This window comes from Anoplopoma fimbria, chromosome 19, assembly GCF_027596085.1.
Source record: "Anoplopoma fimbria isolate UVic2021 breed Golden Eagle Sablefish chromosome 19, Afim_UVic_2022, whole genome shotgun sequence".
In the NCBI taxonomy this organism is placed as follows: Eukaryota; Metazoa; Chordata; class Actinopteri; order Perciformes; family Anoplopomatidae; genus Anoplopoma; species Anoplopoma fimbria.
In genome coordinates, this window is record NC_072467.1 from 27,891,041 (window position 1) to 27,905,926 (window position 14,886).

Here is a 14,886-nt window from a genome sequence, read left to right on the forward strand (position 1 = left end):
AAGATTAACATGAAGCTTTCTTATTTAATGTGACAGCAAAAAGATGAGAAAGGTACATCACACTTCTGTTTGAACAGTTTAGAAAAGATGACATGATGTTAGTTCAGACTGAAGGCTGAATTATACTTCTGCTACGGAGGAGTCGCTCATTAATTCATCCGTCACTGCCATGCTAACGTGAAACGCTTTGGGCTAACGTTAACTCAAGAATGGGCGCAGACAAACTTTACGGAACAAAGCGACCTAATAATGACCCGATATTTTAAATTACAAGTTTACATGATCAGCTGCAAATGTGATACTAGTTTTTTTTATTTTATCTTTTAACGCAGAAGAGATATATTTGTAAGACATTCGCCAAACAAGTGCGCATGATGTCTTTTCTGTTGTAAAAGCGATGTTTGGATGCAGAAGCATGAGTCAGCCTTCACAGTACAAAAACAGGTTTGATTCACCACTCATGTACTAATACTGGCAGCAGTACACAAGGTACAAATACATCACAGTACAGTGGCAATACATGCAAAAGCAGAAAGGCAGCTTAGACTCAACTGAAGAGTTTTGTTCCAAGGTAAGATATCCAAAAACTACCTAAAACAAACCGAATCTACAGCAGATTTATTACAGATTTTAACAAAGTGAAAACTGTGTAACTGAACTTGTGCTTTGAATAAAACAATTGTACTTTTAATAGCCTAAATTAAAAGTAAAAGGTTGAAAATAATTATTTGTTTGCACAGTCATCACTTTTCAAATCCTGCAAACCAACTGAGATTATCGTTCATCACTTACTGCACCATACTAGAAGCTTAGAAACACTATCATCTTTCTTAAGATGTGAACTTTTAGATGACAAATTATCCAACTTTATCTGATAAACCCTCACATCTTATCTGTTCAATAATAATAAACAATATGGTTTACAGTGGATATGCAGTATTTTGGAATAAAACTCTTCCATTACAAAGACATTAGACCTGAATTCTGTCCCGAAAAGCACTCGTTTAAGCCCAAAACCCCACGAAGGATCACATTTAACTATCAAACATCTTCTTCCTATCAGACTTGTCTTCAATGTTCTTACGCCAGTCTCCCACATCGCGTAGCTGCTTGTCCTGTGAACACAAATTATATTTTTAATTTAAGTAAAAAGACAAGATACAGAGAAAGAAGCAGCAAGTGTATAGAGACGTATCATGTTATGTTTAATGTTACGCACCAATAACCGATCCAAATTCCTTGTATGTATAACATACTTGTAATACATACTTCTTTTAAGGAATATACACCAAACTTGGTGCGCGCTAAAGCGTTATCATAACTGATGGCCAAACATACAAAAATACAAGTCGTAATAAACCAGATTAATCCTTAAACCATTGCTGCTAGTCAGACAGAATATCCACTAGTTCAATCTAAAGTAAAGGAGGCAGCCAATAAGAAACCAAGACAACAAACTGACTCGGTGGAATATCGATGGTCGTTGTTTTCAGACAAACATTTAGATGAAGCAGGCAGTAGACTCACCTCCTCCTTGACCTCCTTCTTGACCTGCTTCAGGTTGGCCCTCAGGTCCATGTTGACCGTGTGCTTGGAGCCCAGCAGAGCCTTCAGCATGGCGTCGGCGGACATACGTACTTTCTTCAGACGGGGTCTCTTGAACTTTCCTCTCATGTCCACGATCTTTATGTTGAGGTCTCTGACCTTTAGGGGGATTCAGGACACAAGTATAGACTTTATTATGGGTCAAATGATCGTATATTATTATGCTCATTACAGTTTTTCTCCTGATGAAACACAAGGTTAAAGAACATTCAGGTTTTTATAGAACAGGACTTTGAAATGATGGAAAGTTACATTTGAAACACAATATTCAACAAAAACCTTCAAACAAGGTTTCTGCACACGATCCTGTATGAGAACAACAATAAATATATATATGTATATATATATACATATATATATTTTAATAAATACACCTTTTTTTAAAGCTTACTTGTTCCATGTACATGATAGTTATTTTCATGTTTTAACTTTGTTCAGCTTTTTGTCTTTGTTTTCGGCCATATGTCTGTTTATATCTTCCTGTAAATTGTTCTGTATGTAGTTACAATGAGAGAAACTTTTCTTTACGAATACTTGGCCAATAAATTTGATTCTGATAGCTTAAGAAAAACAAACTAAAACAAACTAATAACAGTGTCTCACCTCATTCAGGACCAGGTTGAGTTTGAACTCGATGCCGTATCGCTCCTCCTCACTGATGTCAATCTGCTCGTGGAGTTTCTGGCAAAGATCCTGAAGAGAAAACTGTGTTTTAGTTGTTTTTCCAAATTTTGGTATACTTAAATACATTAATCTAACAAACCAGAGATCTGATCAAAAATCTTCAAAAGGTTGTGAAGGGAATTCCTTTATTTAAAAAATGTAATCAAATAAAAAATATGTTCATTTTTGATCAAAAATAAACTATAAGATTCTGTCATGTGACACTGAGGAAGTTTGAATATCTTTGTTAAAACAGTTATCATTGAAGGAAATAAACATTTAAACCACAGTGCATCACATAACGCTGACAGCAGTCTGTCCCGGTTCTGGTTCTGTCTCACCTCCAGCTCGTCTTTGGTGTACGGCAGATCCAGAGCAGGACATTTATCGGCCAGGAACTTCTCCCTCTCCCCGACCTTCACCGTCGCCTCGGCCTCCAGCATGTTGGTGGCCACCAGCAGCATACATCCCTGTGGATGACACCGACAAGCAACTTTTAGACATTTCCAGATACAATTTCAAAAACAGCCTCTCAGACCTTCTCGGTCAAGAATAAAAACACAGTGATTTCTTACTTTCAGAGTGTGCTTACGCCTCGCAGACAGTCTTTTCCTGCAGGTGAAAACACGAGACGTGAATACGACATTCGGGTCATTGTGTTATAAATAATCAATAATCAAAAACACAATGTCAGGTGATCAGAAACATGTACCAGAGTTGTCTTGTTCAACTGAGTTTTGCAGTAAATGAGAAAATAGTCCATAAAAAATATACAAAAGTGTAGTATTTTATCCTTCAAAAAGTTCTGCACTTAAATCTATTATCGAGTATATGAGACGACCCACCATCTAACAAACAGAACGATAAACATATTGATAAATATATAAACGGTTTACTCACTCGCAGGCCATCTTTGCAGCAGGAACTGGATGTTATCTGATTAAAAGAAAACAACACGTAAAACACAGCATTAAAATGACAATTGTACATTTTGATATGTGATAAAAAAACAAGACAATAACACTTCGGATAACACAAAAATACACAAAACATATAAACAAATCTTAGAAAAGCATACATATCCACCAACACAGAGAAACAAAATGTCAAAAAACATGCTGTATTGAAGAAGACTTGAAACTAGAGATTGAGACCATAAACTCATGTTTACAATGTTTACTGAGGGAATAAATCAAGAGAGAAGTAGAGTCATTTTCTCATAGACTTCTATACAACCAGAGGAGTCGCCCCCTGGTGGACAGCAGAGAGAATGCAGCTTTAAGACATGAAGCTTTGGCTGTGTTTCTGTCTTACAACTTTAACCCTTTCAGTGTGTTTTCACTTCATAAAATATTACAACATCTAAGTTGCCTAAAAATGTATAATTCAGCATTCCAATTAACTCCACCCTCTCTTGTCACGTCTAGTTGCAAAAAACCAAGATGGCGACGACCAGAAACCAAGATGGTGGCTTCAGAACATTAAACAACAAACCAATGGGTGACGTCACGATGACCACATCCACCTTTTATATATAGTGTATTTGAGCGACAGCCAATCAGCCAACAGATTCCTGTGACATATTGACTTGTGTTACAAAGAATATCTTCCCACATGAAACATATGAACGTGTCTCCTGGCAGCAGAAAAATGTAATTATTGTGGCGAGCTGCTGCCTGGTGTTTAGGACAACGATGATCTGTAATTTATTCAGATAACCTGAAGGGTGCTTTGTTTTCTGTTCACTGTAAATGTCTGTTAATGTCCACTGTTACTGTATAAATAACTGTATAAATGACTAAATACAGTACTTCATGTCTGAGGTCACATCTGCTCTTTCCTGCTGTAGAGCCTCACCTGTCTCACGTTTCGTGTTTCAAGTTAATCCTATCTGAACACTTCAAAGTTCATTCCAGGACATTTAGTGGAACTGAGCTTTGTAACCGAGGCCGCGTCAATGCCTTAAAGGAATGGACCGCTATTTTTAGCAGCAGGGCTCTGGGGCTCGTGGTCCAGACACCTGTGGCACGGTGCAAAATATCTCAACTATTGGACGGATTGGCATGAAATTTAGTTTCGGACATCTATGATCCCCATAGGACGATAAATGAGGACCATGGTGATCCTCTGGATGTTCTTCTAGCGCCCCCGACGTGTTAAATGAAAACCACCGCCTCACCTCATGGTAGGATGAAGCTCTAAAAATGGATCATTGTAATTCACTGTATTTGGGGCTCAGCCAAAAGTTCATTTACCGTATCAAATACAACGACATACAACTCCTATCCTTCCAACCTGGCAGCAACCTCCGGTCCTGCGAGTGAACTCGCTTCAACACATCAGTTCAAAAAACCAATGGGTGACGTTACGATGACTACCTCCACCTCTTAGATACAGTCTATGCTTCCAACGTTAAACTGGCAAAAGGTTTTCCTTTTAATTTCAAAGCCCTAATTTTATAGTCCTTGTTTAAACCTCAACCTCCTTCCTACACTGACTTTCTAACTCTTTATACTACGTCACCTGACTTCCCTGCTCGTCTTAGCTCACAAATAAGAGGGTAACCGTGCACAACAAGTCCTCCAACCAAAACAACCAAGCTGGTTTCAAACCTTCCAAAACTTAGATACAGCTGGTTTCAAACCCCCACCACAGATTATTTATTTAATTTTACTGTTCTATTGATTTCAGCGCTCCAGAGAAAATGCCTTTCACCACCATTGTACTGACGAAATCTCAGACAGCCGAGAAGAAAGGTCTCAAAAAAAACAAGTCAAGCACAACCAAAACTATCATTAAGTATTAAAAACGGGTACCTGGACCCTTTTTTTCAGTAAAAGTACCAATACAACAATGTAAAAATACTCAGTTGTAAATGAAAGTCCTGGCATTCAAAGTACATTGAAGTAAAATGTCCATTGGTCAGCTAGTTTAGTCCGATGGTTTCCATACAAGGGTCATGAGATGATTAATGGGAGAGAAATACTGATATTATTATGTTTCTCTAATCCTACTTTTTTGGTGGAATACTGCAAAATCTTTGTTCTCTGAGCCTCAAACAGTTTTTGGAATGAAACCATCGCCGTGGTTACGCTCGTCTTGTCTTTTCAATGCGACTTTTGTGATCAGATGAGTCGGATCAGAACTCGTCTGTTTGTCCACACGGTGAGCTGCCAGGCTGGATGGTAATTGATTACCTTTAGTGGTAAAAGCGTCTGTGATCAGTGGAAAACTTCATTCACTATTTACTCTTCACAATAAATCCTCGTTACTTTAGCCGTTTATTTTTCCTCCCTGCAGATTTAGTTGACTTGTAAACTAAAGAGTAGCCATCTTCAAAGCTACGCTATTTAGGTGATAAACATATTTTATATTATATTATCTGTGTTTTATTCTTGCAGCTACTTTTCAGACTTGTTTTATTGAAGAATAGCTGCTAAAGAACTACGCTAAATTGGTGATAAACATTTTTCACAATAAAAATCCCTTGTCATTTTTTCCTGCCTACTCTTCCTCCCTATTAATTGACTTGCTTTATTGAAAAATAGCAGTTAACAAAGCTTCACTTATTGTGTTATCTTCACAATAAAAGTCCCTGTTACGTGTTATTTTAAAAGCTTTTATTTTGAAGCAGCAGGATCAAGGAAATGTTGTGTTTTCATCAGCAGATATTGGAGACATACGTTTGATAAATTGTCCTGATTGTGTCCACATGCTGTCCTCAGCTCACTGAGATCTGAACTCTTTGTTCCCACTTCTATCTGCATTAAAATAAACCTCTCATCTGGGTAAGCGGACCCTTAAAGAACCAGGTTTCGAGGACTGTGAGGCCTCTTCTCGAGGTGCTCGGAGGCCAGATAGAGTTTGGCTGAGCTGCTTGTGACGGAGCAGTGGATTAAGACTCCTATTCCTGGAGCCTCAGCTGTCTCAGCTAACATCTTCATTATGGAGAAAAAATAATAATAAATGACAGCAGGCTCGTCTTAAAAGACGTCGGTCAACCGGCATCCCGAAACACATAGCTGGCCCGGGAACAAATGGCCGTGAACCAATAGCAGGCGGCGGACACTGGAAACTATCGGGACAAAACAACGTGTTGCTGTGGAGATGGAATAATATCTGCAGGGTTAAATTTGGGGCCTGTTTTTTTTTTTTGTTCTCAAGAGTGTGAGAGTGTGTGATGTGTGGGATTGTCTCTGGAGGACGGCTGGCGGTAACTCAACACCACGGAACATCCCTCGGACGGACAAGACGTTAGAGCTTATTGCAAAAATAACTCGCTGTTGGGCTGACCTCCGATACACAAACAGCTCATCTGCTTCACACAGACGGAAATACAGACAAGAGGCCACAATGGCATTTAAACCCCAAAGCATAAAGGAGTGCGTTAAAGAGACAAACACATCTGAAAGACGAGTTCACGGAAATGACAGAATCCAAAATAAAAACTCTTTTGTAGGAATCTTGATTTTAAAAGACGTAAAAAGAAATATTCACTGTAGCTTAAACATATTTTATATGTAACTTTAATGTAGTTAGGGTTGGGCTAATTTTTTACAACTTAACATACTGTCATGTGGTTTAAATTTTAAGAATGTATAATGTTTTTTATTGTTTGAATCTTGTTTTTAAAAGTCATCAAATAACATCTTACAGCTGCCTTAACATAAACATATATAGGTATATAACTTTAATGTTGTAAAGGTAGGGCTATTTTAACAACTTAAAATACTGTCATATAGTTTGATTTTATAATTGTTTTTGTTTGAATCTTGTTTTTAAAAGACAAAATAAAACTTTACTGTTGCATAAACATATTTCAAAATAACTTAAATGTTGTAAAGGTATGGCTAATTTTGACAACCTAAATTATTGTCATGTAATTTAAATGATAGTATTTGTTCATTGTTTGAATCTTGTTTTTAAAAGACATTAGATAAAACGTTTGAGAAAACACATACATATGTAAATATAGATATATAACTAATGTTGTAAAGGTAGGGCTAACTTTAACAACTTAAAATACTGTCACGTAGTTAAATATAAGTCTTTATGTGTATGTATATGTATAGTTAATATATTTAGTGCAGTAAAAAGCAAAATACTTGTCTCTGAGATGTATGAGAATATAAGTATAATGAATAGAATGGAAAAACTACAAGTACCTCAAACTGTATGCAGTTAAATCAACAGCTGATGTTAAACCCGGTTTCCCTCCAAAGACTGAAAACTTTAGATACAGACAATGTGTAATAAATTCTATTTGACATAAAGCTTTAACGTCTGAATGCTCACGAAGAAAAACAGGCTAAATTTGGAGCGCGAGGATTAAAGAGAGGAGTAAAGTGAAGACTGAAGTCAGCAGCCGCTGCAGATTAGAGCAGGTTTTCCTGCGAACGCCTCGGCGCTGACAGGAGGATAAACACCGACGGATCCATTTCACGTTCGGGCCTTGTAGTGGTGTCGCCTTTCAGCGAGGCCACATCACCAGGCCGTAAATCACCGGCCTGCCAACGGGGTTCTGAACACGTACAAAACAAACTACTACTGAAAAAAACAAACAATCGGGACACAAGAATAACAGTTCTAACAAAAGAAACCAAAAACTGTCCACATTTTTTCCAATATCTCAAAATAAAAAGTACATTAAAGTCATCTCATGCCATTTAAACATCAATTATGGCTGCAAATTGCTAAAACACTTCAATTCATAATAAATTCCCCCAAAAACATCAAACAATCTGCATTTTCCCGTTGCTATTGAACGTCACACCTTGATAAAAGAACAGCCAAAGAAATCAAAGACTTCCACGTGAACGCAAACCTCTTTTGTCACGGACAAAACTAGATTTGGACAAACAAGACATGAATTCCTCCCAACCGTGCCGACCAGATGAAACCTTTAACGCCTGCTGTTCTAAACACACGGAGAAGGAGTCCTTACTTTAACCAGGAGGAGTGTTCAGCTCGTTAGAGACGCAGACCCAGTCCAGACCACATCGAGTGTTAGGAAGGTATATATTGCAATCTGTGATAGCCCTCTAAATCCTCCACTTTCTCTTTATGGAAGCGGATTACTGGTCAAACCAATGGGCTGGCAAGGTCATGAAATACAGTACAGTGTCATCTGCCCCCTTTGCTCTGCTCGCCTCATTATAAATAACCCGCCCTTTAAAATTGTTATCTGTATTATCTTGTTTCATCCTTCTGACAGAGAGAAGGCAGGAAAGTGATTAAACCACAGAGGCATTTTGCAATCAACAGCGAATAACTTTATATATTAGGAATACATTAAAGCTGCTGCCACAGAGCTCAACTCTGTCCAGTCAGAGGACCAATCTACATGTCTGAATGATGCTTTTATTTTGTAGAAAGTCTCTTTACTAATAGATGTTATTTAGTTTAGAACATGGAGAACAAAACAGTTCAATGGTTCCACTGAAAGAGACAAAGAACCTCTGAGCAACAGTTGAGTAAGAAGAGAAGAAATCATCAGTCATTGGTAAAAGAAACTTAGATTTAAACAGGAACATCTTCCTGTTTCATTGTCAAGACTTTCACAATAAAAGCAGCCGAATACAAGCTGGAATTAACAATTCAATTCAAACTTCACAATATAAATAGAAAGTTAGTCTAAGGTTAGCACTGTTGGAATATCAGCTGAACTAATCAAAGTTTAAACCTCCTCAATCAGAGAGACGAACTCAATATTTAGAGGTCAAAATTAAACTAATTAGACATCAAGTTCAACAGTTTTACTGTCATGAAACAGGAAAGTTGATTCATTTAATTCTTATTATGTTGGGGACAAAACTTTATCACATTTGACATCAATTTGTTTGAATTTCTTTAAAAACTGATGATAACAGTTTAGATTTATTATTTTCTATACTGATATAAAACAATCTTTTAACAGTATGAGAAATTAAATTAATGTTAGTCCATGTATTTAAATAAAAATAGCTTCCAAACTGCTACATTTCCGGTCTTATAGCAACCCTTTTCATTATATTTGGATTACGGATTATGACTTTAAAAGAAAGTTGAACTCACAGTGTTTCTGTTGTTGCAGCCCGGCGACTCTGAAAGAGACAAAAACCAGACGGCATATACATCTATACGGTTAATGTGTTTGATAAAGGTGAAAAACCAACGTATTAATGTATTTCATAATGATGAAATACGACCTCCTAACATGCCACATCCACGTAATAGCAACCACAGAAAAAATGTAGCGTTAGCTTTAGGCGACATAACTACTTAGTTAGGTTTAGCTGTCAAAAGGTCAACTATGTTTGTTACATAACTTCTTACGTAGCCCACATATTCTAGAATAACTCAATGAAATAAAGCATTGAGACAGAAGGTGAAAGTCAACCAAAACAACATGTTCATTGAATAATTTAAAAAAAGATTTTCTTACCTCCGATCTGTTTCTCTTTATGATCCAGTTTGTTTGGTAGTAAAAGTCGCCGTTAGGAAGATAAATATACTTCACAGAGTTCCTTTCAGGGGACGAATGTTTTTCTGACATTAATTGGGGTCATATATCTCACCTTAACGATGTGTTGAAGATGACACCATTAGAAGATTTGCGCGTCATAAAACAGCAACAACCGAGAAACTTTAACTCAGAGTTGGATTATGTTCGCCGCCTTTAAATACTACCTTAAACTCATTCAATTACATCCACCTGTTATATCGATCACCATCCTCAACACTCACAGATTTATATTAGAGATGGGAAGGCATTAAGATTCACTATATACATACTCAGTGTTTTTAATATATAATAATTATTACATTTGTAAAATTTAAGCAGTAGATCTATTTGAATATCAATTAAATTCACAAAATAAGTTTAAATAAGTGCCATCGAAGGGCAGTGAAGCATCATCCATGAAACCTCCACCCATTTATTGGTAATATATCTAACATTGTTGAATAATTATTCTTGAAAGTATCAACATGACACTTAAAAGTTATAGCCTAGTTATGGTGAAACAAAAAATAAACTTCCAACGATGACAGTCCCTTAATGATGCTGATGTCAGAGGAGCACTCCGCCTCCAAATTGTTAGCTAACTTTTTTTTTAAATACTTGTGTTTTATGCTAAAGAATTAACTTGGATATTTTAGGTAGTCTTAATATGGGATGTAATATATCAATCATGATTAAATTAACAGTAATTGTATGAAGTAACTGAGAAACCTGCTTCATCTGTTTCCTTAAAGGTGCTCAATACGAAATTCAGAGAATATCAATTGCCTCCATACGGCTCTCAACATGGCGACAGTGAAGCCAGCACTTAGAGCTAACGGTGCTCAAAGTGCTCATTTTTGACATAATCTTGTCTAATTTCGGGTTTTAGAACAAATAAGCACAACTTAAAGGAATCCTTCAGTTTGTTTATTCAGCCAAACAGGTAGTTTGTTTTAATATATATATATATTTGTGCTATCTAAACGGCGTGCTGAGTAAACCAGGCAATAAAAAAACAGGGACTAAAGATACAGCAGCTCTGTCACGAGCAGATATGTCGCTGATTTAAGCCTCGGTCTCAAACATCTTCTTCCTCCCGTCCATGCCAGCTTTGTCTTCAATGTTTTTACGCCAGTCACCGACGTCACGCAGTTCCTTATCCTGAAACACCAAAGACCAAAAATCAGAGGCGGACCAGGAGGTTTTTATCAAAGTTTCTCCTTAAAACTAAGAGTTTCAGATAACGGTCTGATTAAATATATAAACGTTTTTAAAATCTGGTATATAATATCCAAACAGTAACTGTTAGGGAAGGTTGGTTGAATAAAGGCCATGCATGGAGTAAAGAAGGTTAAGGAGGACTTTCTCAGAAGATAATTAATTCAGAAAAATGACCTCTACAGTCTGTAGAGCCTTCTGTGGAGATGTTTTTGAGATTTAGGGTATAATAAATCTCTTAAAGAAAGACCACATCAAGAGTGTTTGAAGTGTTTGAAGTGCACTTGGATTGAGCAGACCAAAGATTTAAACATCAGATCATTAGTTTTCTAATTTATCACATCATTGGAGGAAGATGGAAGTGAAAGAATTCATCTAATCTAGATGGTTCAAATGTTAGATAAAACAAGACAGAGGTATAAACTCTGCCTCTACTGGAGCGCAGCTTTCTATAGAAAACTGTTTCCATCCAAATTTAGCACAAATTGAACCACATTTTCGGCTGTGGTTAAATTGGTTGACGGAGATAAACAGCTGCAGTAGCTTATTCTCCAGCCGACGAGATAAAGTGATTAAAAAGAGCTCCAGTTAAATCTCAAAATATGTAAAACCATTAGACCATGATGGAAATATGACATTTCCGTTTCATGCATTCATTTGACAAAATTCCAAATCGTCCATGTCTGCTAGCTCGTAATAATAACAGGAACTTCTGTCGCTTCCACACAGGTTTATAAAACGAGTCTCCACTTCCTCACCTCCTCCTTGACCTCCTTCTTGACCTGCTTCAGGTTGGCCCTCAGCTCCATGTTGACCGTGTGTTTGGAGCCCAGCAGAGCCTTCAGCATGGCGTCGGCCGACATACGAACTTTCCTCAGGACGGGTTTCTTGAATTTACCCATCAGGTCCTGGACTTTGATTTTTAGGTCGTCAATCTGTAAGGTGGAAAATTAGAGACATTTTTTAAGATTTTACGACAATTTACGCAATTATCAAATATAGATTATGGTCATTTTTGCCTTATTCAAATATTTACATAATTTCATGTAATCTACCTCCTTGTCGGATTTGTTGACTTTCATATCCAGGTCGTATCGCTCCTCGTCGATCACGTCGATCTTGTGGTGGATCTCCCGGCACAGCTCCTAAACAAAAATACTGTCACGATACCAAAGTGACAACTGTGGACCACAAACATTACCGAATTATCTCAAATAAAGGCCAGATCATTCCATTATGTACATCTTATGACATATTCAATACAACAAAAAAAAAATACTGTAAATTATATTCTGCAATCACGATATAAACCCTGCAACACACCATACTAGGCTCAGAACTGACTGCTTTACCGGCAGCTTAGTATCATGGTTGTCACGAAATACAATCTTTTGGTTTTGTTTAAATGGACATGAACTGTCTGTTTTCTTTCTTGTCGCTGAGGACAAAATGAATGCCAATGCAAAGTCAATTAGGAGCCTTATTCGTGGTGGAGTCGCAATTAAATGAACTAAACCTAATTGTTGGATTTGTTGTCTAAACCTAACTGTTGGTTTTGTTGTCTAAACCTAACTGTTGGTTTTGTTGTCTAAACCTAACTGTTGGTTTTGTTAAACCTAACTGTTGGTTTTGTTGTTGGTTTTGTTGTCTAAACCTAACTGTTGGTTTTGTTGTCTAAACCTAACTGTTGGTTTTGTTGTCTAAACCTAACTGTTGGTTTTGTTGACTAAACCTAACTGTTGGTTTTGTTGTCTAAACCTAACTGTTGGTTTTGTTGTCTAAACCTAACTGTTGGTTTTGTTGTCTAAACCTAACTGTTGGTTTTGTTGCCTAAACCTAACTTTGGTTTAGTTGTCTAAACCTAACTGTTTTTTGTTGTTTTATTGTCTAAACCTAACTGTTGGTTTTGTTGTCTAAACCTAACTGTTGGTTTTGTTGCCTAAACCTAACTTTCGTTTTTTACGGGATGTCGTCCCAAAATAAGAAAAAGTTGTTTCGATGGATATGAAAAAACAAACCAACCTGTACACGAAACCAATAGACTGCATTTTGTGACTCTTTCCCAAACCGCCATAAGTCTCAGAGTTTGTGTTACATACCAGTAGCTCCTGCATGCTCCGGGGCATGGACACGGGAGGGCAGCTCTCAGCCATGTACCTGGTCCTCTCCTCCTCTTGCTCCCTCTCCTCCTCCTCCAGTAAACCTTTGGCGATGGACAGCATCAAACTCTGCCAGACAACATCAACACAACATCAGATATCAGTGAACATCCGTAGTCAACGGCAAGAGGGATCTCTCTGCTTTTGTGGCTTAAAAGTGTGAATGTGGAGAAATTTTGGCAAGTTACTGTTTACTAAAAAAGTGAATTTATTTTATACAACACTGTAGAAAATGACAAATAGAGATATTTTACCTTCAGATGATGCTTGCGACTCGATGACATCTTTTTCCTGAAGGGTTTGAGAAAACATTTGTTAAGAGAGATTTCCATAACAGCGTTTTAGGGCAATTGCAAGTAAAAGAAAAGTTAAATCGTAAATTTCTGAGAAAATAATATTACCCCCATACCCTGGCTTAGTAATTTATTTACTTTACATTTTTACCTACAGTGGCCCTGATACGACCATCGTAGCTTTCTGATTAAAAGAACATGAATTTTATATTCATAATAAAGGCAAATTGCTTCACTTCTACCATCCTGTTTTAAATACAATATATGTTTCTTCTGATTAGATAATATAGATTACTTAATATGTTTGATATAGGTTGGACATTTTGAATTTTAACATCAGTGTTATGTTCCAAAATAAAGAATATACATGAACATATAGATGAATGAGACCCAGAATTACTTACTCCGACATCTTGGCGTTTTTGGTTTCAAAGCCTGCAGAAAAACACAATTTTAAATTTTAAATGGTTTAATTAGTGAAGAAAGTATCTCAAAATCACAAAAAAGCCATTATGTACGAGCTGACACAAACAGATGAGAATAGAAAACAAGGTGAAGACGGGGTAAGGCTCTGGTCGTTCAGAAATAATAACTCCCATTAGAGGAAACTTGACACCAACTGAGAGCATCAGCTGAGGAAAAACCTCCAGTCTAAATCAGGACAAGGATCTGCGCTCCAGTTGTCCCCTCCTGGGCATCCTAGATATGAAAGGTCTGTCTTCAGGAAGATTATAAGGAAACACTTGATACCTCCTCCATTGGTACAAACATCTCTGACTGTGAGTCCGGATATAGAAACTGTGAAGAACAATCCAGAACGACAATAACTGTATCCAAATGTAGAACTAAAGAGAGTCCAATCTTTGCAAAAATGTCTAAAATACATTTCTCCACTAATCTGCTGTCAGATGGATTCAGACTGAAGTCAGATTGTATAGAAGTCTATGAGAAAATGACTCTACTTCTCTCTTGATTTATTCCCTCAGTAAACATTGTAAACATGAGTTTATGGTCTCAATCTCTAGTTTCAAGTCTTCTTCAATACAGCATGATGTTCATTTAGTAAATGATGCTCCATTTAGAGTCAAACAGACCATAAAGCAGGGGATGCTTTAGGGCGGGGCTACACACTGATTGACAGGTCCACACCAGAGACGTATACGGCGTCTCTACGTCACTCCTCCTCAGTCCATATATGGTCACTTCCATTAAGTGGTTACGAAAAAAAACGACATCCGTTTCCAAGATGGCGAAGGCAAAATTGCCAACTCGAGGCTTCAAAACGTCAGTCCACAAACCAATAAGGTGAAGTCATGATGACTATGTCCACTTCGTTTGCAAAGAATCTATGACATACATTTATTTTGTCTTTCTTCATGTTATTATTCCGCTAGTGCATTCTTTTAATATCTCGCTCGGATTTCGTACGCTTAAATGACATCTGCTTTTTCCGTAATCTACCGTC

At 37.2% G+C, this 14,886-nt stretch overlaps 2 protein-coding genes across 2 annotated transcripts; both read right to left on the reverse strand.

Annotated features, from left to right (window-relative positions):
* On the reverse strand, positions 1–8,259 carry LOC129108600 (troponin I, fast skeletal muscle-like). Its single transcript, XM_054620471.1, has 7 exons — positions 8,213–8,259; positions 3,169–3,204; positions 2,844–2,880; positions 2,610–2,738; positions 2,209–2,298; positions 1,528–1,704; positions 1–1,115 (listed from the first exon to the last, which is right to left on the reverse strand). The coding sequence occupies exons 2-7, from the start codon at positions 3,177–3,179 to the stop codon at positions 1,035–1,037; spliced, it is 525 nt and encodes a 174-aa protein (XP_054476446.1). The 5' UTR covers positions 3,180–3,204; positions 8,213–8,259; the 3' UTR covers positions 1–1,034.
* Positions 8,260–10,664: 2,405 nt separating this feature from the next.
* On the reverse strand, positions 10,665–13,857 carry LOC129108599 (troponin I, fast skeletal muscle-like). Its single transcript, XM_054620469.1, has 6 exons — positions 13,826–13,857; positions 13,383–13,419; positions 13,069–13,197; positions 12,025–12,114; positions 11,728–11,904; positions 10,665–10,912 (listed from the first exon to the last, which is right to left on the reverse strand). Exons 1-6 carry the CDS (start codon positions 13,831–13,833, stop codon positions 10,817–10,819), a joined length of 537 nt encoding a protein of 178 aa, XP_054476444.1. The 5' UTR covers positions 13,834–13,857; the 3' UTR covers positions 10,665–10,816.
* Positions 13,858–14,886: the final 1,029 nt, after the last annotated feature.

What these genes read in the sequence shown, in the direction of transcription:
- LOC129108600 (XM_054620471.1), bottom strand. An exon ending in GGCGTAAGCACACTCTGAAA is followed by an intron (nt 2,739 to 2,843) that starts GTAAGAAATCAC and finishes TGTCATCCACAG; the next exon opens with GGATGTATGCTGCTGGTGGC. An exon ending in ACACCAAAGACGAGCTGGAG is followed by an intron (nt 2,299 to 2,609) that starts GTGAGACAGAAC and finishes TTTTCTCTTCAG; the next exon opens with GATCTTTGCCAGAAACTCCA.
- LOC129108599 (XM_054620469.1), bottom strand. An exon ending in GTCGCAAGCATCATCTGAAG is followed by an intron (nt 13,198 to 13,382) that starts GTAAAATATCTC and finishes GTTGTCTGGCAG; the next exon opens with AGTTTGATGCTGTCCATCGC. An exon ending in AGAAGGAGGTCAAGGAGGAG is followed by an intron (nt 10,913 to 11,727) that starts GTGAGGAAGTGG and finishes TTGGTGTTTCAG; the next exon opens with GATAAGGAACTGCGTGACGT.